Below are 23,675 nucleotides of genomic sequence, written 5' to 3'. Positions count from 1 at the left end.
AATACTCAAGTAGCGTCTATTTATTTCCGACAAGATAGGACTTGAATATGATATGACCAGCAGCTTCACTTCAGTGACGGACTTAGGATTTCCTTTTTGAGGTTAGCGATATAGTTGACCTCAGCTAGAAACAACTCAACATAAACACGTAGCCGGAAGGAGTGAACATCAGATTGCGTAAAAAATTACAAGTGCATTAATATTTTTGTATACCAAATTTCAAACAAGTTTATCCACACATATTATATACAAGCTGACTGGTGCTGTTTCTTATCTCAGTTATCTTGTAAACACAGAGAGAAAGCTCCAATCCATGGACAACAAATCTAACGTATAGATCTGACATTTTTTTTGCAGAATCGGAGAGGAGGATCGAGCCTTGGAGAGGGCACCTGGTATTATCGCCGTGTCTCTTATTTGCCGACGCCAGATCTCCCTCGTATTCCACATCCACCTCGTCAAAGCCACCGCAACACAACCCTGCCGCTCGGCCGGTGGGATGGCCTCGGCGGCGCCGGCCACCGGCCACATAGGAGTCCAGCCCTGGGCCACCACATGGCTACAGCCACCGGCAAAATAGGAGCTCTGCCCAGGGACGTGCCACCCTGATGGATGCCTGAGCGCACGCAGCCACGGAGGGAGAAGAGACCGCCGTTCCTTGCGTAGTGGTGAGCGGCAGCCATGGAATTTTATTTGGCCGGAGCGAAGGGGATTGGATGGGGCGGAGGAGTTAATTCCTCTTTTTTGGAAGTTGCTGGAAACTCGGTGGTGGGACATCCTCACCGCTTTGACTGGAAACGGATGGCAACCGGAAAACGGGAGACCAAGGGAAGAATAGAGAAAAAAACGTCTGAAAGAGGCAAGGTAACCGGATGGACCAGAGAAAACTATGGGATGCTTCCGGTAATCCAGGTATTTGCACAGAAAAAAAAAGAGAATGAAACTAACTTTTCCTGAATCTGCAGGTATCCGTTCACCCATCTACAGTGAAAAAGACCAACGTGGTAAAATCTGATTGGAGAGGAATGGACCATGAATAGTACCCAAACTGATGAGGTTAAAGCAAATGGAGTTAGCTTTTATATAGTGTATAATGATAATCTCCAAAGCGGTTCATTTTTTTTTTTTTTTTTTTTGATGCGCAAGGTAGACAGAATCGCGTGTAGGTAGGTAAGGTAGACACCTCCCCCGCGCCGCCGCCGCCGGCCCCTTCGGCCCCGGCTCCGGCCGCCCCCTCCTCCTCTCTCCCTCTCTCCCTCTCTCCCCCATGGCGTGTTCCCCCCCTGCTTCGCCGGGCGGCCCCGGCGCGGCCGCGCGTGGCAAAGAACCCGTGTCCATCTGGAGGCGCATCCCCTCTAGCCCGGAGTCCGCGGCCGCGGGGCCTCGTCGGAGTGACGAGCGTCTCGAGGTCTCGGGCATGGGGCTGTCGGGTGATTCCTCCGCTTCGGGAAGCCCTGAAGTGGACTCCGGAGTGGCCAAGCGCGGAGATCTCGGGGACGCGCAGCCGCCGGAGCAGCCTTGGGAACGCCCCAAGCCCTCACGCAAGACCAAGTGGCGCGGCCGCGTGGAGAACCGCGGCGTCGTCGGCCCTTCCTCTAACCGGCAGGTGGCGCCGGAGATGGCCGGGTTGTGCTTCAAGTGCTTCCGACCAGGGCATCACAAGATGGCCTGCCAAAACGACCCCCTTTGCTTCAGGTGTGGGCAGGATGGGCACGAAGCTAAGGCTTGCAAACGGCCCCGGAGTCCCCCGTCGGAGGACGAGCTCCGGCGGACGGCGCTGGCCAACTTCGCGCGCCAGTCCCCGCGCGGGCTTTGCGATCCTAGGCATCCTCGTCGTCAGCCGGGCGCGCGGCCGCCACCACCACCCAGGGCATACTCTGGCCCGCCCCCACCCCCTCCTGGCAGGGAGCCGCCCCACCCAAACCTGCTGAGGCCGTCGAGCCCAGGTGAGCCGCAAGCTCAAAGGAGGCGTCTTTCGGCACCCGTCGACCTGGAGGAGGAGTCCCTAGGTGCGTCGCTGTGCATCGTCCGCAGATCGAGGAACATGGCGGAGCTCGAGCGTCGCCTGCACCACGCGGTGCTTGCCTCCGTCGGTGGAGACCGGCGGGCAGTATCGTGTGCTCAGGTGGGCGCAGCTCTGGAGGCGGAACTGGGCATCACGGCGGAGGGCTGTTCGGTGCACCCATTCCAGCCTGACGTCTTCCTCATCGTTCTAGCGACAGCAGATCTGCGCACCAGGATTATGTCCCATACGGTGATCGTTCATCAAGGGCTTTCTCTGTTCGTCAAGCCTTGGACGAGGCTGGTGCATGCTACTAAGGTTAACCAAAGGGTCCGTGTGCATCTCGTCTTGGAAGGAGTGCCGCCTCATGGCTGGGATCGGGAGGTGGCGGAGGAACTGCTTGGCTCCTCCTGTGTGGTGGAGGAGCTAGCGCCGGAGACAAGGTCACGTGCTGATCTGGATTTATTCCGTCTCACGGCATGGACAGACAACATCGAGCTCATCCCGCCGGTGCGCACGCTGGTTATTCCCGAGCCGGAGGAGGTGGAGGCTAGATCGTCGGCTCTTGCGCTGCGTTACAGAGAGGAGGTGAGCACGCTCCGGTACAGAGTTCTCATCCATGTGGACTGCGTTGAGGAAGATGGTGCCTTTCTGGGCCGGTTTTCTTCTGGCGGAGGTGACAGGAGCGATCGGCCCTTTGCTCCTCCGGGCGGTGGAGGAAGGAGGCGTCGAGAGCTTCGCTGGCAGCGCGGGGTCCCAGACCGTCGCGGAGGCGGCGGCGACGGCGGCGGCGGCGGTGACCCTGGCGGCGCTACGGGACGTCGTTCGTACAGGCAAGCGCTCCTGGCTCCGTTGGATTGGGCTCTGCCGCCGATGGACAGCCAGATGGTGAGCCACGTCTCACCCACCGAGGAGCGTCCCCAAACGGTCAGGGCGAAGACCGGTCAAGGCTCGGTGCAGTTTGAAACAAGGAAGACTGCAGGTCTTGGGTGTGTTGCCGCTACAGGACATGGGGTGGCAGAAAAGCAGGCTTCTTCTGCTTTCTCCACCAGGATCCAGCAAGTTTGGGTGCGAAAGGAGTCGTCAAAGGAGCTTTTGACCAACACGAAGCGGGGCGCTGAGGAGAATCCGGCCCTATCCCCTTCTGGAGCTGGCGGTAGGCCCTCTGCTCCACTGCACGCAGAGTTGGTCTCGCTTGAGGCTGGGACCGTCTTGGATCTCGGGACGGCGGAAACCGTCGAGACAGGTGAGGATCGGGATGCGGCCATTCGTTGGGTAGATGCCCCCGATTCGCTCGCTGGCGGTGGCGATCCCGAGGAAGAGGGCCACGTTTTTAACAAAGAGGAGTATTTTCTGGTGTCCCTGTCGGACCACAGTGCCAACGTAGCATCAAGCAGCCAGACAAGACCCCACCCGTGCTCGCCGGCCAGCTCGGAATCTGGGTCCTCCCTGGAACACGATAAGGGACAGGGTTCTGGACAGCGGGCGCGGGAATCCTTTTCGGGATCGTCGTCTAAGGAGACGAAGGAGATCACACGTGCTGAGGACCTGCCACCATGCCACATCCGGCCTTCCATCTCCCAGACGGACGGTTGTGGGCTCTCCCCCAATCATGGGTTGGGTGGATCTTCTGCGGCCGAATCGGTATGGGAGCTGCGGCCAGTTTGCCCTCCTCATGATGAACCAGGCGACCAACGGCCTGGCACTGCAGATGACTCTGCTCGGATCAAGGCGTTCTGTGCTAGAATCCTAAAAATGCTAGCGCCTCCGCTGCTGCATGAGATTGAGTCTTCCAGGAAGCTGAGTGCTGAGGCGGAGCCTTACACTCCAAGGAGAATCACAAGGAGGGCTGCGGCGGCGCCGGTGGTCGCGCACAGCAGGCAGATCAAGAAGGCCACGGCAGCAGAGACGGCCCTGCTGAAGGCACTGGGCATCACGCCGGAGGGTCTCTCGGCGTCCGATGAAGACATTCAGTCGCTGCAAAAGCTCTTTGATTCACCGCTGAGCAACAAGCACCTGCAAGTGGCGGCCTCCATCTTTGGGAAGGTCATGCCGAGGGAGTTCAAGGACGACGTTCCGCTCCAGAGGGAGGTGCACGCGCTATGAGCGTGTAGGAGGCCGGAGTTTTATGCAGTTCTTAATGGATTTTAGTCCTAGCATTCTCAATTGGAACCTGCGTGGGTTGAATGATCCGGCAAAGAGGAGTGCGGTGCGTGACTTTGTAGCATCTTTACACGTCAACATTGTGTGCTTCCAAGAGACCAAACTTGATGTTGTGGACGATTTCGTTGTAATGCAATGTCTTGGACCGTCTTTCGACGGTTACGTGTATCTTCCCGCGATTGATACCAGGGGCGGAATTATCCTCGCCTGGGATTCCACCGTGATCGATATCGCCAACGTGAGTTTTGATTCGTACGCCATCACGGGAGAGATCACCACGAAGGAGGGCAATTCGTGGTGGATTACCACGGTATATGGGCCACAGCGCAGGGAGGACAAGTTGACGTTCCTTGCGGAGCTAGAGGAGCGCAGAGCGAGTTGCCTTGGCCCATGGATGATAATAGGCGATTTCAACATGATCATGTACGCGTCGGAAAAAAGCAACACGAACCTAGACAGAGCTATGATGGCCAGGTTTCGGAGATTTGCGTTACAATTGGAGCTCAAAGATCTATACATGCATGGCAGATCTTTCACTTGGAGCAATGAAAGGGCGTCCCCCACAATGTCCAGGATCGATCGCTGTTTGGTTTCGGTGGATTGGGACCTGCATAACGCAGATGCGCTTCTTCAGGCGCTATCCTCGTCGGCTTCGGATCACGCGCCGCTCCACCTGTCCCTGGGGGCCTCCTTCCGCCCATGCAGGAGATTCCGTTTTGAGATGTACTGGTTGAAATTGGAAGGTTTCGATGATGCCGTCAAGGAGGCTTGGATCTGCGATCAGGAGATCTCCGATCCCTTCAAGAGACTGGACGCCCTGTTTCGCAATGCCGCGGCGTCGCTGCAGGCCTGGGGGCAGAAGAAAACGGGCAACATCAAACTGCAGCTGGCAGTGGCCAATTCGTTGATCTTCCACCTGGATGCGGCACAGGAGAGACGAGGTCTATCGGCTGGCGAGAGATGGCTCCGTTCCACGCTCAAGCATGTGGTGCTCGGCCTTGCCTCGCTTGAACGAACTATGGCACGACAAAGATCGCGAGTCAGATGGCTAAGGGAGGGAGATGCCAACACCAAACTGTTCCATACAATCGCCAATGGACGCAGGACCAAAAACTTCATTCCCTCGCTGCGGGTGGGAGATGAGATCATTACTGAGCAGGATCGCAAGGTGGAGGCGTTCTCAGACGCTTACGAGGATTTGCTCGGCTCGATCAACACTAGACAGCACACGATCGACCTGGGGGAGGTTGGAGTGCAAACTGCAAACCTACAGGAGTTAGAGGAGATGTTCACGGAGCACGAAGTTTGGGCAACGATCAAAGGAATGCCGGCGGATAGGGCGCCGGGGCCGGATGGGTTCTGTGGGGCTTTCTACGTCAGAGCTTGGCCGGTCATCAAAACGGATATCATGGCCTGCATTGCCAAACTAGGTGTGGGCGACGGAAGAGGGTTTGCTAGATTGAACAGAGCGCTTATTACGCTGATTCCGAAGAAACCTGACGCGGAGACAATTAGTGATTACAGGCCAATCAGCTTAGTCCATAGCTTCGCCAAGCTCTTCTCCAAGTTGGTGGCCAATCGCTTGCGACTCCGATTGGGTTAGGTGGTTAGCTCGAACCAATCGGCGTTCATAAAAGGAAGGTGCCTACACGATAATTTCATGCTCGTCAGACAGGTGGCGAGAAGGATCAACACCCGGAGACAGAAAGGAGTCCTTCTCAAGCTAGATCTATCCAGAGCGTTTGACACGATGTCCTGGAGCTTTCTGTTCGAGGTTCTTCGACACATGGGTTTTGGGGAGCTGTTCTTGAGATGGATCGCTCTGCTCCTGCAGACAGCCAACACCCGGGTTACAGTGAATGGGGTTCCAGGTAGAAGGTTTGTGCATACCAGGGGTCTTAGGCAGGGCGACCCCACCTCGCCTATGCTTTTCGTTATCGGTATGGAAGTGCTTACAGCAATGGTGGTCAAAGCCGTGGAGGACAATTTACTGGGTGGCTTGGCTGGGACTACGGCTCTTCAAAGAATATCTATCTACGCTGATGACGTCGTGTTCTTCTGCAAACCTGTTGAGGAAGAGCTCACGACGATCAAACGGATCATGGAGTTATTCGGAGAGGCCACGGGCCTAAGGGTGAATTATAACAAAACTACTGCCACCATGATCCGCGGAACTGAGGAGGAACTGAATAGGACCAAAGCTATCATTGGATGTAGGAGCCAGGATTTCCCGATCAAATATCTTGGGCTACAGCTTGCCTTGAGACCCCTCACCAAAGCGGAGTGGCAGCCCATGTTAGACGCGGTGGTGCATACACTCCCAGCATGGCAACGTGGCCTTATTGCCCGGGCTGGGCGTCTTACTTTGATCAACGCTGTCATGCTGGCGAGACCAATACACCATATCATTGTGGAGGACCCGCCCAAGTGGCTTCTGGAGGAGGTGGAGAAACACCTTAGAGGTTTCTTTTGGGTGGGGAAGAAACGAGCAAACGGCGGACAATGCCTGGTGGCTTGGGACAACATCAGCAAGCCTAAGAGATATGGAGGATTAGGAGTCAAGGATTTACGGCTTCAGGGGCTTGCTTTGAGAGTGAGATGGGAATGGCTCCGCAGAACTGATGAATCGCGCCCCTGGCAGGGCCTCAACCTGATCACGGATGCCAAGGCGCAGGAGGTTTTTCGCAGTTTTGCCAAGCTGGAGGTGGGCGCCGGTACCAGAATCTTCTTCTGGCAAGATAGGTGGATTACAGGTCGTTGTGTTCAGGACATCGCACCCCTCGTGCTAGAATCGGTGGCCACCAGGAGAAAGAACTCGAGGACCGTTGCGGACGCTCTTCTCAACAACACCTGGTTAAGTGACATTGGTCCCGAGCTGTCGTTGGATGGCTGGGCGCAATGCATCAACCTTTGGGAGGAAATTGAGCTGGTGGAAAGAGACGGCAGCAGACCGGAAAGATTTGCCTGGATTGGAGCGGCGAATGGAGTTTACTCGGCAAAGGATACCTACAGGCTGCTGTGCATGGGACAGGAGGTTTTCAGCATGCATGACCCAATTTGGAACTCCTTTGCTCCGCCAAAATGCAAGATCTTTGCATGGCTTGCCTTGAGATACCGTCTTTGGACCTCAGACAGAAGATTCAGGCATGGTTTGCAAGACAGATCAGCTGCATGCTTTTGGTGCCTACAGGAGGAGGACGCCCTTGACCATGTGCTTATGCGCTGCCCCTATGCTCGCCAGGTTTGGTTTGGCTGTATAACTGCGGTGGGTCTGAATATTGTGGAGCCAAACAGAGACAGTTCATTAGAATCTTGGTGGTCCTCGGCGAGAGAGCTGGTTAGAAGGAAGGATAGAAGGAGCTTCGATACGCTAGTGATTCTCATTGCTTGGCAGATATGGAAACAACGCAATGCCAGAGTCTTCGGAAACACCCAGCTCCAATGCTCCACCACGCAGCTTCTTTTCAGAATTAAGGAGGAGTTTGAGCTTTGGAAGTTAGCCAAGAGAGGAGGGGAGCACCAGACCGCGAGAGAGTAGGCTTAGCTGAGTGTGGTGTGCGTGTGTGGAGTCCCAGCCCTCGCTGTTCGCAGATGTGGGGTTGGTTTCTTGTAAATGACGCTTTGCTTCCTTCTATAAAGATTTGGCACGCCTTTGGCGTACCCTCGAAAAAAAGATAATCTCCAAAGCCTTCTGACAAGTGAAATCCATTCCGAAATTCAATGAACTTCAGTACATATAGCCAGCCCACACGAACACCTCTAGACAATACAGAAAATTGTTGGTAACGAAAATGAATCCTTGTGATAGTAATAATACTAGAACATAGCCATCTTACTGTTTAGGGATGTCTTCCTCCTGGATGACATCCCAACTCAAAATATCGTCCTTAGGCATAGATTCAACTAAGATACTGAGTTTCATTGGATTTGTTAAAATGTGTTTATAGCCATCTAGAAAGTTGTCCACAAACCAGAATCCGCGGTCATTAACAAGTCTAGTACCGAGTTCAGCCGTCCAGTGCTCTCGAGTCAAATCTCTTTCCCTTCCTTTTCCATCCTTGATGTCCCTCTTTGCTGGGCCGCGATTTCCTTCCTTAGAGCAAACAAATCTCCTACTTTTTCTCACACCTCATGATGTTCTTCCTGACGCTGAACCCTTTCTTTTCAGCATAAGAATTTTAGAAGTTGCAACATTCTTCTTCACTCTGAAATGTCATCTGGACATTTCCCAATACTCATCTATCGCTTCACTTTCTTTCCCAAAGTTGCTAAACCTACCGTTCATGGTTCCACAATCATTAGGCCCAATCAAATAGATGTTTTCTAATCAAATTCAGTTCATCATGATTTCCATCCCAAGTGAGGAAAACGCTCCTCCTCGCGTCGCCCCCTCCCGGCGACCGAGGTGGCGAAACCCTAGGCCCGCGCCGCCGCCGCTCCCCTCCCCTCTCCCCCTCCTCGTCGCCCCCGAGACGCCGCTGAGCTTGTCTCACGTCGCCGGTGAAGGGGGCGGCGGGGATCTGAGCTCTCGCCCCCCCCCCACCGCGCGGTGTGTACGTGGAGGATCTCCGCGTCGGGATCGTCTTGACCGAGGCGGCGGCGCTGCGGAATCCTCTTGCTCCGACGGCTGGCGGCCTGAGGTAAGAGAGGTCTCTGCGGGTTTCTTCCTCGGTGGAGGCTCCGGAAACCAGGGCGGCGGCCCTAGGCTGGTGGGCGGCGTCGACTCTCCGGCGGGGTGGCGCTTGCGTGGCTGCTGGCCGCCGTGCTCGGCTGCGGGGGCAGCGGCTCGGTGGCAGGTGCTGGTCTGGCGTGTTGATCTCTCTGGCGTCGCACTCGGCAGATCTAAAGGCCATACTTTTGCTGCTAGATCCATGGTCGCGCCGGTCGCCGGAGCTCGGCTGGGTGCGTCACGGTGGGTTGTGGGGATGGGGCCTCCGGGAGAAATCCCTGGCCAGAGGCCACGACGGTGGTGATGCATGCGGGCATCACTCCCTCGCTTGAGGCGCCGTCAAGGTGGTTCCCCTCCCTCCTACCAATCCCTTGTGCCCAGGTAAAAACCCAATTCCCCTCGGAATGGGCGGCATCTACACCTCTGTCGTGGTGCCATTCTTGAAGGCGCCGTTTTGGGTAAAGGGGGCACTGTGATGTTGGTCCATCTTGGAGGCAGTGGCGTGTTTCATATGCATCGTTCTTCTTCGGTTCTCCGACGAGGGTGCCTTTCCTTTGTGCGGCTGTTCCTTCGTGGCACCTTCAGCTTGCGTCAGGCCAGGCGAGTTCTCATGTCCGGCGGTGGAGTTGGTCTCGTGGTGTTCTCGGCTGTTCTTGGTGGCCAATCCTAGCCTCTGCTCTTTGATCTCAGTGTCCCTGTCATCCGTTCGAGCTCTAGGGTGAGCGACTCCGGCCGACGGTACGGCGCCCTTCGATCCAGGGCGAGGGAGCAGGGGCTTCCTTCGGCTTCGGAGACGGACCACGGCCTTTGGCCATTGGATGTACGCGCAGGATGGTTTCTCCTCGATGACGAGCCCCTTCCGAGTGTCAATTGTTGCCGCTTCAAGTGTAGGGCTTTGCCTTGGTGGCTGAAGACTCCGATGATCAAGCTATGTGTCGTGTTTTCGGTGTGTGCTTGTGTGTGTTGGTGTCTTGTAAGCTGTTCTACCATCCTGTAATTTTGTGCCGTTCATGGCTTTATTAATTTAAAGCCGGGCTTGGGCCTTATGTTTAAAAATTTCCATCCCAAGTACATTGCATAACATCATAAGTAGCTAGGTCTAACAATCTAAGAACATAACAACCTTACCTCTATATTATCGTTGTCGGACAAATTGCCCCCAAATGCATAACCATGACATGCATTCACTTCATCTTCACTGCTAGCAATAAGCATGATATCTGTCGGTGGAAGACCCCGGGTATGGTAAAAGACTGTTAACAGGGCGACAAGGATTACAGGATGATATCTGAGGAGCAGCCGGCTGGAGCCGTGGTCGGCCGCGTTGGGGCCGACTGGAACTAGGTCTACGCTGGCTTGGCCGTGGCCGGCTGAGCCATGGTCTGGGCCGGCTCCAACATGCTATATCCGGCTTGGTTCATCTTTCCCCTGGTCGGCTCCAGATTGGTGATCCTTACAGGAGAAGGCTCCGGGAAGGTCATCCGGGTTTGAAAGTCCACGAATACCGCGTATCCCGGAACACTGCAGAGCAACAGGGATCCGCGTGGTGACAGGCCATTGACCCAGCTTCTCCGGGCGGCGCTACCTAGCGACTGCAGGCTATGGCCGGAGACTAGATCCAGCCTACTGCGCGTCACTCGGTCTGTCTTGTCCCTGCCGCGGGGGGGGGGGGGGGGGGGGCTCGAGACCATGCGAGCAAGCCGGAGTCGGCGCCATAGGCTGTAGGGACTTCTATGTAAATGTTCCAGCCATTATATAAGCCTCAGTAGCACTCCCGAAGGGGGGAGGATCGATCCATTCTCGCAGTTAGCATCGCTCGGGAGAGAGGCCTTCGTCTACCTCGAGCCCTCTCTCAAGCCGGATACAGCTCAAGGAGCACCATTGTACTGTCTACACATCATATACATCTCTAGAGCAGGACTAGAGGTGTTACCTCCATACGAGGGCCCCGAACCTGGGTACGTCGGTGTGTCGCTCGTGCTCATACCCGCATCCGGAGACCGCCGTAGGCCAACGCCGGAACCACTCGACTTAAGCCACCCTATGACATATGACGTGACGATACCAAGACAATATCAAATGACAATAATGAACAATATATTGCAAATAGAAATATCAGATTCTAGAACAGTACTGATGTTTAGCTATACACTTGGTAACCTTTTTTTTCATAAGGATACACTTGCTAACAGGTCATTTGTAATACCAGTTAATGATTTTTTTCAGAAATTACTGTGGTTCCGTTTAGCTAATACTTGTACATCCGGATAGTCTCCAATTTATATACGTAAGCAAGCAAGGTATACAGATACGTAGAAACGATCACCCACAACTGCAGGCTATCAAAAAGCAGGTTTCCACTGCATTTTTCTGAGATGTACATGTGACTTTGTTCAGCTGTAAAACGCTTTTATGTACATACTAGCAAATAGGTGCACTTCGTGGGGGAAAACATGTTGGAAATTCCAACAAAACAATCCCTTATAGGAGTTCATGCGTCTCAACGTAATACAATCTAAAAAGAACAGTCAGGGGTTTGAACATGCTACACAAGTACACAACCTGCGAGCCTGAAGTATTTTTATTGGGACGATGGTCTAGAAAGAGCAATAGTTGCATGCACAGCAGCAACTATTGCACTCAGTTTAGAAATGTGCCTGCGTCTGTTCAGTTAGCAAAACACATACTGTAATTTACAAAAACATACTGGTTGTGGGTGATCATACTGGTTTCTGGCAGAAATTTACAGCTCTTGTGTGAATGCTATATTTTCAGCTCTTGTGTGAATGTGTGTACTGAAAATATAGCATCATACTGGTTTCTGGCAGAAATTTACAGAAAATCCTAATCCTACCAGGTTGCTGAGTTGCAGAGAAGGCTGGATCCGCCGCGCAAGTTGGCTGTCGGAAGGCTGGAACTCAAGTTGCCTGGTGCTCTCTATCAATGTAAACCCGAGTTACAGCAAATTATTATCGTCTAGCTTTTGGTTTTCCCCATGCTGATTCGCCGAGTTAGAGCAATCATTCCTGTACACCAAATGTTGCTCTGAATTTCGATTTATCTGAGAGGATCCCAGTTTGTGGCATATTATCAGACTCCTTCCCTTGTGTAGTCGTGTTCGTGTTTTGTATGAACTCCATTGGTTAGGGTCGCCATTTCTGAGCTAGAATGGCCAAAAACGTGTTGTTGCTGAATACGTACCACGTAGCCCTGTCGACACTCGACAGGATGAAATCCTGGGAACCCAAAGACAGCCTTACAAGAAAACAAGTCATGATAAGAGGATAAGCCGACGTGTCGCCTCTTCCCTTCGTCCTCGACTACTGCTCTGCCTAATGTATCAAACGACTCGCGCCATCCCACCCTGACGACCCCCTTCCCTTCTCCCTCCACCGCACGCTGAGCTAGCTAAGCATCACTGCATCAGAGAGAGATGAGGGCAGCGTCGTCTCCCGTACCCGCCATGCTCGCCGCCCCATCGGCGGCGGCCGTCGCGAAGCCGCTGCCGGCACCTCGCTCCAGCACGGCGCTCCACGCCACGGCAGCATCAGCATCAGCCACGTCAAGCAGCAGGCGCGACGTCCTGGCCGGCACGGGCCTGGGAGCGGCGCTGCTTCTTGCGCTGTCGCCGTGCGTGGGCGCGGCACGCGCGGCGGCGGACGAGGAGTACGTGAGCGAGACGAAGGAGGTGATCGGGAAGGTGCGGTCGACGATCAGCATGGAGAAGACGGACCCGAAGGTGGCGGACGCGGTGACGGAGCTCCGGGAGATGTCCAACTCGTGGGTGGCCAAGTACCGGCGCGAGAAGGGCCTGCTGGGGCGGCAGTCGTTCCGGGACATGTACTCGGCGCTCAACGCCGTCTCCGGCCACTACATCAGCTTCGGCCCCACCGCGCCCATCCCCAACAAGCGCCGCGTCCGCATCCTCGAGGAGATGGACTCCGTCGAGAAGTCGCTCCAGCGCGGACGGTGAAGAACCACTGACGTACGTACGTTTTGCGGCTGGTTTGGTTCAAGGCGAAATGTATGTTCGTTCGTGTGTCGCGCAGGATGGGAACGTCACGTTTGCTTGTTCTGTGTGTCAGAAGCGCTCGGATTTTGAGCCTCGAGGTTTATGAATTGTTTGTAAGAATTCTGAATCGGCTGATCGACATGGTGATAATATTGTTGGGGCAGGTCCCGGAGTCTTGGCACCCGTCAATCTTGTGTGATTCCTACCTAGAACTACTTCTGTGTATCGGCGTTTTTCTTGCAACCATGAGGCTATCCCAAATTCGACACTCGGTCGGGTTGCAGAAAACAGGAACAAGCTCGTGATCGTGTGGATAAATCGACAACTTAATGCACGCCAGGCTTATTCGAGCGTGCAAATCAAGATGAGCTAACATTGCAAAAAACCGACCACGATGATCACACTTGTTGGCACCGGATTGCTGCGAGAAGAAACAATTTGACAGAGTTTTGTTTTCTTGTTTCACTTGGCGTAGTACATTGATAAACATCTGCAACATGATTGTTTCCTTAATCAAGAGGGAAAAAAAAAGTTAAGATGCAGCTCTATAGACGAACAAGGGGATACATTGTCGCTACCAAGTCCCATCTGCCCTCTGGACGGATAGACAAATAACACAGCACATACAACATAATCATCTTAGTCTTGAGCAAATATAGGACATTGGGTTCCACAGATAAATCATTAGTAGTACACACTGTAAAGTAGACCTTCAGCCTAGAGGACTTGGCTTCTGAAAAAACGGCGCTGGACGCACAAAGCTGAATCCCACGAAGTTGCTATCTGCAGAGACGGGGCTGGCTACTGGAGAGTCCAGCACGGGCATACTCGTCCAGCACTTGTCAAAGTTTTCGGTGCAGTTCTGGCCAGCAACATTAGGGCAGAAGCTTGGCTGGATCTGTCGAGCCTCCAGTCTCTTCCAGTTTACTTCTTTGAACCACTTGTGGTTCTTTATCTCGTCACTGCCGCCTGGTCCACTTCCCAGTCGCTTGCCAGCTTCTTTGTGCAGCAGCTGGAAAAAACAGTGCTGAGATAGTAAGATTAACCTTTCAAAAGAAAGCATATTCGGGTCAAATTAGCACCAACAAAGGCACCCAGATTCAACTCCAACTAACAAGGCATGGATCATATCTGAGAAGAGGCTTCTAGGGTTCAGGCATGGATCATATCTGAGAAGCAGAGGGTCTAATTTTATTTACCCAGGAATGAGATAACTTATCTTATCAAATTTGGAATCTGATCAAACTCAAACTGGATGACTTTGTAAACAAGCAAAGGGCAGGATGCACAAAATACATGAGCGCAAGGTGACCATGGCAAACTTACCCCTTTTAGCAGAGAATGAACTTCACTACTCAAATAGTGTGGAAGCTTCATCTTATCCTTCACTATCTTCTGCTGAATTTTGTCCCTCTTTCCACCAAAAAATGGGGGCTGCAAGATACGAAAATGATAAGTATATCAAGCAGATAGTTCATCTGCGATGCAGACATTTCTAAAATAACTCACCTTGCCCGTAAGCATTTCGAAAAGAAGGATCCCCACACTCCACCAGTCTGCAGCCTTATCGTGGCCTCGGCCCTGAACAATTTCTGGGGCCATATACTCAACGGTGCCGCACATTGAATTTGATCTAGTGTTCTCATCAAACTCTTTGGCCAGGCCAAAATCAGTCAGCATTGCCTGAAATGGAAGACATACATCAAGATTTTTTTTTAAACTAGTGGTCACAAGATGAAGGTAAAAGAAGTGGCACATGAAGATATGTTAAAGGATCCATACATGGCCACGAGCATCCAATAAGATGTTCTCAGGCTTCAGATCTCTATGCATAATCCCATTGGCATGAAGGTGGGCTACAGCAGATACAATTTCAGCAGTATATGTGCGCGCAAGCTCCTCCCTGCCACATAAGTGGTAGCTTAATCAAAGGCCGGTACATCTGGATAGGTGCAAAGATAAATTACGAAATTAACTTACTTAAACAAACCCTGTTGGTAAAGCTGGAAGAAGAGATGGCCCCCATTCACAAAGTCCAAGACAAGGTAGAGTCGGTACTTTGTCTGCCAATTAAGTGACGGCTTCAGTATTGAGAAAGCATGACAGTAGAGATATATATCCATGTTTCACAAGGGAGTGCACACACAGAAATAGTAACGGCGTACCTGAAAGGAGTACCTCAGTTGCACAACAAAAGGATGGTCAACTTTTGTCAGTATATCTCTCTCTGCTTTCATGTACTCAGCATGGTTCTTCTCCAAAATCTTGTCCTTCCTCATGACTTTCATTGCATATATGTCTGAAGTACCTTTCTTCTTTACCTGATAGACTTTGCCAAATGCCCCTTGGCCAACAAGCTTCAAGACTTCAAAGTCATCTAGCCCAACAGCCTCACTCTCCTTTGTATTACTGAGCTCTTCATCACTGAGAGCCTCCTGGTTACTTTGTTTATCTTTAGACAGACACTCCAAAAGATCTGATGAGCTCTCTGACTCATGTAGAGTAAGCTTACTAAGTGGCAAGGACTGGCTAACAAGCAAAGTTGGGCCAACAAGAGAGTGAGATCGCTTGGTGATGACTACAGGGTCATTGTAGACCTCCTCACCAGACTCAGCGAAATGTGCAGGGCTGTCCGGAGTGAGAATGCTTGCTTCTGTGGGGGTATGGACCGCCGGAGCACCAAAGACGTCATTAAAATCGAACTCAACATTTTCAGGAAGGATGACATCTGGAGGCCCTTTTGGCAGAAGTATCATCCCTCTAAAGACCTTGCGCCCCTGTGTATGGGTTGTTGTAACAGAAGGTACCTCAGAGGAAACCATCTTTAAGGACACAAGATTCAGCTATCTGAGTCCTGATGCCACTATTCCAGCAAAGGGTAACTGAGTGGCTTCCTGCTATCAATTCTCAAACTACAACAATCACTTTTATGGAGCAGCTCCGCCTAAGGGAGCCTCCGTCCACAAATACCCAAGACAACAGAAGATGCAGGACTGCGAACAATTGCCTTGAACAGGTGGAAGTTCACGGAGACAACAGGGAATCCAAGAAATCCGGGGCAAAGGCAGAGTGGGAAGCTTCCGTTGTTTCCCGATGAACAGGAAACTCTGGATGCCACTGTTCTTCCTGAATACATGAGATCAACTTGTCTATGGGCTGCAGGCAGAAGGAAAATAGTTATAATTTGACAATTTCACAAAACAGAAGCTTGTGCTAAGAACATTAAAAAGGGAAAACTTGTAAAGAGGAGCATCATACTAGGACACCTACTGAGATGCCCATGCATGCTGTTGGTCACAAAACTCAGTACAACATAAAAAGTTAAATGTAGCAGAAAGTTACAAGATGGCAGAAGAAACATCATAGTTCCGCGGAAAGCTATCATCATAAATACAATCTTCTACATTAGTAGACCACATGGCAGGAACAACAATCATATGTGCTAGCTTTATTACCGGAATTGCTAGATTCCACAGAAGTACATAAGAAAGTACTGATACCAAAGTGCTGCTTCTTAATTTGGAAGGAAGAGCATAATATATGAAACAAACGCTTAACAACGCTTGTAACTGAAGGACAGGAGGTAAATTTAGTATTTTTTCTCAGCATCAAGCCATCTGTAACTCAATTGGTAGGGTACTATAGGAACTGTAAAAGACGGTAAAGCGGTTTCCTAAAAGTAATTTCGCTACTCCAATAAGAGGAACAACATCCGTTTTCCAATCGGAGGAACAACGGCATTCCGAATCTAGCCCACGAAACTGCCACAAGAACAATCCAAATACGTCTCTATCTTGAATTAAAACCTATACCAGGGAAACGTGCATCAACTGCATTCCTATCTGACGACAATGAGGAAACTGAAACAAAAGAAGAACACTGGAATCAAAATTACTGTGGAGCACACAAATTTACGGCCGACCAACGCCTATCCAGCACGATCCATGTGGCCGCGGACGTCCCAAATTAACCTTACCAAACCTAAATTTCGAATTTTTACGAGGCAAATTACACTCACAGAAACACGCAGGGTGGAAACTGACGCCTCTAGGTGTATCTCGAATCAGATCCAAAGAACCGAATCATGCATACAGATCTAGCAGACCCACGAATCCAGCGCCCAAGCAACAGCTCAACCGGACGGCGCAAGACCCGCAAACGAGCACCGGCCCGGCGAGCGCTTCCATAACGATAACTGCACCCGAAACAATCGAATAAAAACTAGCTAAAAGAAGCGCGCACGCGCCGGACGGGCGCCTCGGGGAGCGCAGAGCTAGGGGACGGAGCAGGACGAGGACGAGGAGAGGAGGGCGTGAGAGAGGGAGGGCGAGAGAGAGAGAGGGCGACTCACCTTACCGTTGCGGAGGGTGAGGGCTGGACGCGGCGGCGAGAGGTCGGCGATCCCCTGCGGCGGGGCGGCGACGCGGCCCCTATTATAGCATCGGCGCGTGGGGCGCGGGGGCTCCGGTAACCGTATGGGGGACGCGTGTCGGGCCCGGATTGGTGGCCTCCGTGACCGGATCGGGAAGGCCGCGCGCGATGCGAGTTGGCTGCGAGGGAATATGCCGAGTTGGCTGGCCCAGCTGGACCGCGCCGGGCCCACTGTCATTGGCGCTGGGCTGGATGGAGCACGCGCGCGGGAGTGGTGGTGGTTGAATGGTTGATACGCTTTCCTCGCGAAAATTCCAAGGCGTTTGTTTAGGTTTGGCGCCAAGGTTGCTTCGAGTACATATCAAAAAAAAAAAAAGGTTGCTTCGAGTTCTTGGCTTGGTTTTGCTACTGGGGAGAGGAGACTTGAGTTCTGCCGTGCCGTGTGCATCCGTCTGTTGTGAAGATAGGTTTGTTATGAAGGTTGTGTAAAGAATATTGGTTCCGTAGATAAGATAACTCCTCTATAATCCATTGCACACATGCCGTGTCCGTGTCTGTGCATTCTATCATTATCTGGATAAACAACAATTACGTGTAAGTTACAAAAAAAAGTCTAAAATCTCGTTGGCGGGAGGGCTCTGTTTTTCTGGGTTTACAATCAAGGTAAGGTTTGGTGGGGTGACACTCAGGTGGTGGCGGCGGCAGCGTCTTGTTTGATAAAGTCTCCCTAGGGTTAGCTCCATCTTGACGGCGACATCGAGAAACTTGTGGGAGTGGTGTGGTCGAGAACTCCTTCTAGTTGTGGCGTATGGGGCTGTCTGGATCGTCAAGGAGCTTCATCGGCGGCTCTTCCTTCTTCTTCCTCTCCAGGATGAATGTGGTCCGTTCGGTGACTTCTTATCTGCAACCAACAACGTCAGACTGGCTTAGGGAGGAGCGGCAGCGACACGGTCTGGAGGTTAAAGACGAAGGACATCTTAAATTTTTTTAATAACTTTCAATTTTGTTAAGGTGATTTATATATTGGTCCATGTTTCTTTTAATGCTACATTCTTTTATGCAAAAAAAAACCCGATGCTGCAGTTTCTAAATCAATCTCTTGTTTACATATATGGTATTTCTAATCTCTTGCACGGATCAATGTTATATTTTGTGTCTAAGCATAGATTTGGGGTACATACTGGTTGCTTGACATACCAGGGCCATTTGTTCTCTTGGGGGAGCATCTCCATCCGTTACCCCAATAGCTCTCTCCAAACAGCTATTGGAACATTCACACCGAAATTGGCATCCAGACGCTGCCCCCAAACGCGACTTGGGTCTATCGCGGCCCAAAAAATTGTCTGACGGCCAGGGCAACCCCTACCCACAGGAGCATCGGACAAAAAGGCGTGGCCCACATCACGTCAACCGAATTAATGGTTGCTCTGCGCGCCCCGCTCTCCGTCGGCCTCACCTGGTTGGAGGAGGACACTGGGGACCTCGTTGACCGAACAACAATGGTGCAAGAACAAGTGGCAACGTGAGCACCAGCGGCGGCATCAAAGATGAGGAGCCTGACTACGCCGCCTCCTATGAGTGGTTCATTTGCGCCCGTTGCGGCAACGAGTAGATCTAGGTTTAGTTTATCTTTTTAAATCTAGTTAAATTTCATTATTATTTGTAAAATATAACTAAAACTGAATGTAATTTAAAGTTTTGTTAAAATTTAGTTGAATCACACACACTAGATAGAGGCATACGGGTGTGTTCGGTTCTGGAACCGGAGGGACGGAATGGAATGGTTCCATTTCGACGTCATGGGATGGTTCCGTCCCCGTGTTCGGTTCAGAAAAAGTCGAGAAACGGAATGGTTCCGTTTTCCGTTCGGTTCTGGAATCGCACAGAACGGTCTAAACATGATTTTTTGTCCAAATCAAATCAACAGAGGTCTAGACATGATTTTTTTGGTGCAAATCAAAATCAACACATGCCAAAATCAACAAGCAAAATGGAAGGAGCATGGCCTGCCAGCAGCCGCGCGTACTGGCCATCGGGCGTGCTTGCCGCCGCCGCGCGTGCCTGGCCGCCACCGGCCGGGCGTGCTTGCCGCCCGTGTGCTAGCCGCCATCGCGCGTGCTTGCCACCAGGCGTGCTGGCCGCCGCCACACGTCCGCCGTTCGTGCTGGCCGCCGAACGAGATTAGCAACAAGTCAGATTTTTTTTCCCGTATGTGTGGACCAATGCTTAGCGAGCCGCTCCTCCAAATTCCACCGATTTAGCCAGATGAATCCATTCCGCATCTTAAAAATATATCCGTTTCTAGAAACTACTCAATTCCATTCCTTTTGATAAGTGAATGAATATAGGAACATGCGCTAAACCGTCTGTCTCATTTGTCATGATTCGAGGACCGAATACACCCTAAACGTTCGATACGGTGAAGATGCTCATGTGGAGGCGAAGGAAGCAAGTAGAGCCGTGTGAGTACGTGATAGTGAGACAAACGTGTGAACTGGGGGACCCAGCTAGCTTCTGTTCCCGCTACTTTTGGGGTTTTGTGTCGCTGATTGGACCCCTTGGATGGATGGCATTTGTTTCCACACTTTTGAACGTGTTGTTTTTCTTATCTCCGCTATCTCTTTCGATTTGGATAGATAAGGAGATTGGCTCATGGCTACGACCTCACGCAAAAGCCGGACCCACCAAAGAATTGTTGAGCGGCTGTGCATTAAACGCATTTTTTTTTTTTTTTTTGAAATGGAACACTTGATTCCATTACTGAACTGATCCAGCAGAAGCGCTGGTCACACACAAAGGTACATCATTCGGCAGCGATTCCGGCCAAAGCAGTTTCATGTCCTGCCGGCTCGCACCATACTCAGCAAGGGAATGAGCTAGAGTATTACACGTACGTGGTACATAGGAGAACTCATACGAGTTGAAATGGAGCTGCATGTACAGACGTATATCCCTATAGATCATTCCTTCAGGTGTTCTGTCAAAATCTGTACTCCTCATGGCTCGGACAAGATTCTGCGCGTCTGATTCTAGGATCACATCAACCATTCCCCAGTCAGCAGCGGCACGCGCTGCTTGCTCGCAAGCATGTGCTTCAGCCTGTGCCGCGCTCGCAGCGTAGCGGAGAGCTCCCACTCCCGATCCCCTGATCTGACCAGTACTGTCTCTGACTGCAAAACCCCATCCACCTGTCCTTGTTGATGCAGCAAACGCACCGTCGATGTTGATTTTGAGGCGATCACCTGACGGCGTCTTCCATTCTGCTGTCTCTACAGGGATACTGTCAGGGCGTAACTTGCTGGAAAACACTTTGCATTCTCCCGCCCAGAATCTGGTTTGGGCCACTACGTTTTCTTGTCCTCCTACTTTCTCTTTTGCATTGATTTTATTTCTGTTTGTCCACCATCTCCACATCATACATGCAATTAGCACACTTTTTTCTGCTCCCATTTTTAGCATCTGGTGTACTACTTCCTTTGCATCTGGACAGGTACATAGCAATTGACGTTCCTCCTCCAAGTTCAGATCATTCCATATCTTTTTTACTTCTTTGCATTTCAAGAAAAGGTGCGCTCCATCTTCATCTAGCCTCTGGCAACAAACACACCTAGTGTCACAATCCATTCCTCTTCTTTTTATATTCAGTTTCAGAGGAAGACTATTATGGGCAAACCTCCACACAAATTGTTGTATTTTTGGTGTACATGCTAGTTTCCAGATTTTCTCCCATTGTAAAGTGTTTGATGGATCCCCAGAAGATGACTGCTGCGGTCCATCTCTATCCTGGACATATAATTTATACGCTGACTTTACCGTGAAAATTCCCTTACTATCATAGTGCCATGCAAGATCTTCAAACTCTTCTCTGATAGGTATAGATAGGATTATATCTGCATCTATTTTCCAGAAATTTTCAGTAACCAATTGCACATCCCATTGGCCAGTAATTGGACCCAGTAACGCATTTTCTTTGCTTATAGTCGAAATGCTTTTTTGTATCCCCAAAAGGCAATTGAGCACTCAGACCAAGCGCTTAGTTAAGAAAACAACTACACCACTTATAGTTATGATGCCTCGAGTGTCTTTGCTTAGGAATCTACTCCACCAAAATGATTTTGTATCTTTAAGACAGTCAACCACTCAAAAAATGCTTAATTGTAAAACAGAATGAGGGGAATGAAACTCAAGACAAACTTTGCGGCAGCTCTTTCTTTTATAACGCACACTATAAGTTCTTTCTCGGTTTTATTGACATTTACTTGCATAAATGGATGTGCTACTTATTTGCTAGAGTGTCTTTGTTTTCAGCAAGACAAGTTGCGAAATGTGCATTCGGCACATGAGCACCAGTGTTTCTGATTTTTGAAAATCATATTTATTGGATTCTAAAAAAATTGATACCCACATATATATAAATATTTTGAAGGTACGGTAGAAGTATTGGAGATTTTTTTTTTGTATGTTGAGCTATACAAAAAGACAAATTTCTGTACATAGCCACAATTTTTTTTTCATGTAGCTCAAAATACATTGCAATTTCACAGAAACTCCGCACGAGTATTCAGGCTATATGTATGCATTCATGGAATAAATGTGATAATTTTTTAAACGTAGATGTATAGTTTTTAAATAATTTGAAAACTAGAAACATGGGTGCTCATGGTCATCTAGTTCGGACAAGTTGAGCATTCCATGCAAACACTTAGGGCCATATACAACACATGTTGTGAGACGACATGCGAAAATGTCCAAATCCCATTTGATTCGTTCTCTGCGGCGTTCGGTCATAGACAGGTTTGTTGTTTATCAACATAAAAAGGACACATGTTTCCTAGAGCAGATCTTGATATGCACCACTAGTAGTAGCACATTCTTTTCTTGAGTTTTAGTTGTTTTATGTATCATCTGTCACTATAGTAACAATGCCACTACAACTCATGTGGTGAGTAGATGCTACTTGGGGCCTTCTCCCAACTCCTCCCTAATTATTTTGTGTTGGAGATTGTAAGTAAATATAGTAGTCTCTTCGTTCAAAAATAGATGTCGCAACTTTATCTAAATATGGATATATCTCTAACTAAAAGTGTGACATAGGCATCCCAAATGGGCCTGCCAAAGATGGTACCTGAAGGAGATATGCCCTAGAGGCAATAATAAAGTGGTTATTATTTATATCTTTATGTTTATGATAAATGTTTATATATCATGCTATAATTGTATTAACCGAAACATTAGTACATGTGTGATATGTAGACAACAAGAAGTCCCTAGTATGCCTCTTAAACTAGCTTGTTGATTAATGGATGATTAGTTTCATAATCATGAACATTGGATGTTATTAATAACAAGGTTATATCATTATATGAATGATGTAATGGACACACCCAATTAAGCGTAGCATAAGATCTCGTCATTAAGTTATTTGCTATAAGCTTTCGATACATAGTTACCTAGTCCTTATGACCATGAGATCATGTAAATCACTTATACCGGAAAGGTACTTTGATTACACCAAACACCACTGCGTAAATGGGTGGCTATAAAGGTGGGATTAAGTATCCGGAAAGTATGAGTTGAGGCATATGGATCAACAGTGGGATTTGTCCATCCCGATGACGGATAGATATACTCTGGGCCCTCTCGGTGGAATGTCGTCTAATGTCTTGCAAGCATATGAATGAGTTCATAAGAGACCACATACCACAAGATTTAGTAAAGAGTACTTGTCAGAGACGAGGTTGAACAAGGTATAGAGTGATACCGAAGATCAAACCTCGGACAAGTAAAATATCGCGTGACAAAGGGAATTGGTATTGTATGTGAATGGTTCATTCGATCACTAAAGTCATCGTTGAATATGTGGGAGCCATTATGGATCTCCAGATCCCGCTATTGGTTATTGGTCGGAGTGAGTACTCAACCATGTCCGCATAGTTCACGAACCGTAGGGTGACACACTTAAAGTTGGATGTTGAAATGGTAGAACTTGAATATGGAATGGAGTTCGAATATTTGTTCGGAGTCCCGGATGAGATCCCGGACATCACGAGGAGTTCCGGAATGGTCCGGAGAATAAGATTCATATATAGGATGTCATTTTATGTGAATTAAAATGTCGCGGAAGGTTCTATGGAAGGTTCTAGAAGGTTCTAGAAAAGTCCGGAAGAAACCACCAAGGAAGGTGGAGTCCACATGGGACTCCACCTCCATGGCCGGCCAACCCTAGTGGGGGAGGAGTCCCAAGTGGACTCCCCCTTAGGGGGCCGGCCACCCCCATATGGGAGGTGGAACTCCCACCTCAAGTGGGAGTCCTAGCGTGGCTAGGTTTCCCCTCCATATGGAAGGTTTTTGGTTCGGGTCTTATTCGAAGACTTGGATACCAATACTTGGGGTTCCACCTATATAATGAGGGGCATAGGGGAGGGGGCCGGACACACCAAAGCCACAAGTTGGCCGCA

At 50.3% G+C, this 23,675-nt stretch overlaps 3 protein-coding genes across 3 annotated transcripts; 2 read left to right on the top strand and 1 right to left on the bottom strand.

The window, feature by feature from the left end:
• Nucleotides 1-1,181: 1,181 nt before the first annotated feature.
• LOC139830646 (uncharacterized) lies at nt 1,182-4,114 on the top strand. Its single transcript, XM_071819157.1, has one exon. The coding sequence runs from the start codon at nt 1,268-1,270 to the stop codon at nt 4,106-4,108; it is 2,841 nt and encodes a 946-aa protein (XP_071675258.1). The 5' UTR covers nt 1,182-1,267; the 3' UTR covers nt 4,109-4,114.
• Nucleotides 4,115-12,185: 8,071 nt separating this feature from the next.
• Nucleotides 12,186-13,035, top strand: LOC127294931 (photosystem II repair protein PSB27-H1, chloroplastic). The gene has a single exon (XM_051324838.2). It carries the CDS (start codon nt 12,268-12,270, stop codon nt 12,805-12,807), a length of 540 nt encoding a protein of 179 aa, XP_051180798.1. The 5' UTR covers nt 12,186-12,267; the 3' UTR covers nt 12,808-13,035.
• Nucleotides 13,036-13,489: 454 nt separating this feature from the next.
• On the bottom strand, nt 13,490-17,353 carry LOC127294929 (serine/threonine-protein kinase AtPK2/AtPK19). Its single transcript, XM_051324835.2, has 7 exons — nt 17,198-17,353; nt 15,012-16,002; nt 14,827-14,909; nt 14,629-14,749; nt 14,356-14,529; nt 14,173-14,280; nt 13,490-13,858 (listed from the first exon to the last, which is right to left on the bottom strand). Exons 2-7 carry the CDS (start codon nt 15,666-15,668, stop codon nt 13,559-13,561), a joined length of 1,443 nt encoding a protein of 480 aa, XP_051180795.1. The 5' UTR covers nt 15,669-16,002; nt 17,198-17,353; the 3' UTR covers nt 13,490-13,558.
• Between the last annotated feature and the right edge of the window lie 6,322 nt (nt 17,354-23,675).

This window comes from Lolium perenne, chromosome 4, assembly GCF_019359855.2.
Source record: "Lolium perenne isolate Kyuss_39 chromosome 4, Kyuss_2.0, whole genome shotgun sequence".
Lineage (NCBI taxonomy): Eukaryota > Viridiplantae > Streptophyta > Magnoliopsida > Poales > Poaceae > Lolium > Lolium perenne.
The sequence above is the reverse complement of the archived record's forward strand: the minus strand, read 5'-3'. Positions and strand labels throughout refer to the sequence as shown.

Excerpts from the sequence above, each read along its gene's own strand:
- LOC139830646 (XM_071819157.1), top strand. The coding sequence starts at position 1,268 with ATGGCGTGTTCCCCCCCTGCTTCGCCGGGCGGCCCCGGCGCGGCCGCG.
- LOC127294931 (XM_051324838.2), top strand. The coding sequence starts at position 12,268 with ATGAGGGCAGCGTCGTCTCCCGTACCCGCCATGCTCGCCGCCCCATCG.
- LOC127294929 (XM_051324835.2), bottom strand. The coding sequence starts at position 15,668 with ATGGTTTCCTCTGAGGTACCTTCTGTTACAACAACCCATACACAGGGG. Across the intron at positions 14,910-15,011 it reads AACTGAGGTACTCCTTTCAG|ACAAAGTACCGACTCTACCT; the intron begins GTACGCCGTTAC and ends CTTAATTGGCAG. Across the intron at positions 14,281-14,355 it reads TCGAAATGCTTACGGGCAAG|CCCCCATTTTTTGGTGGAAA; the intron begins GTGAGTTATTTT and ends CGTATCTTGCAG.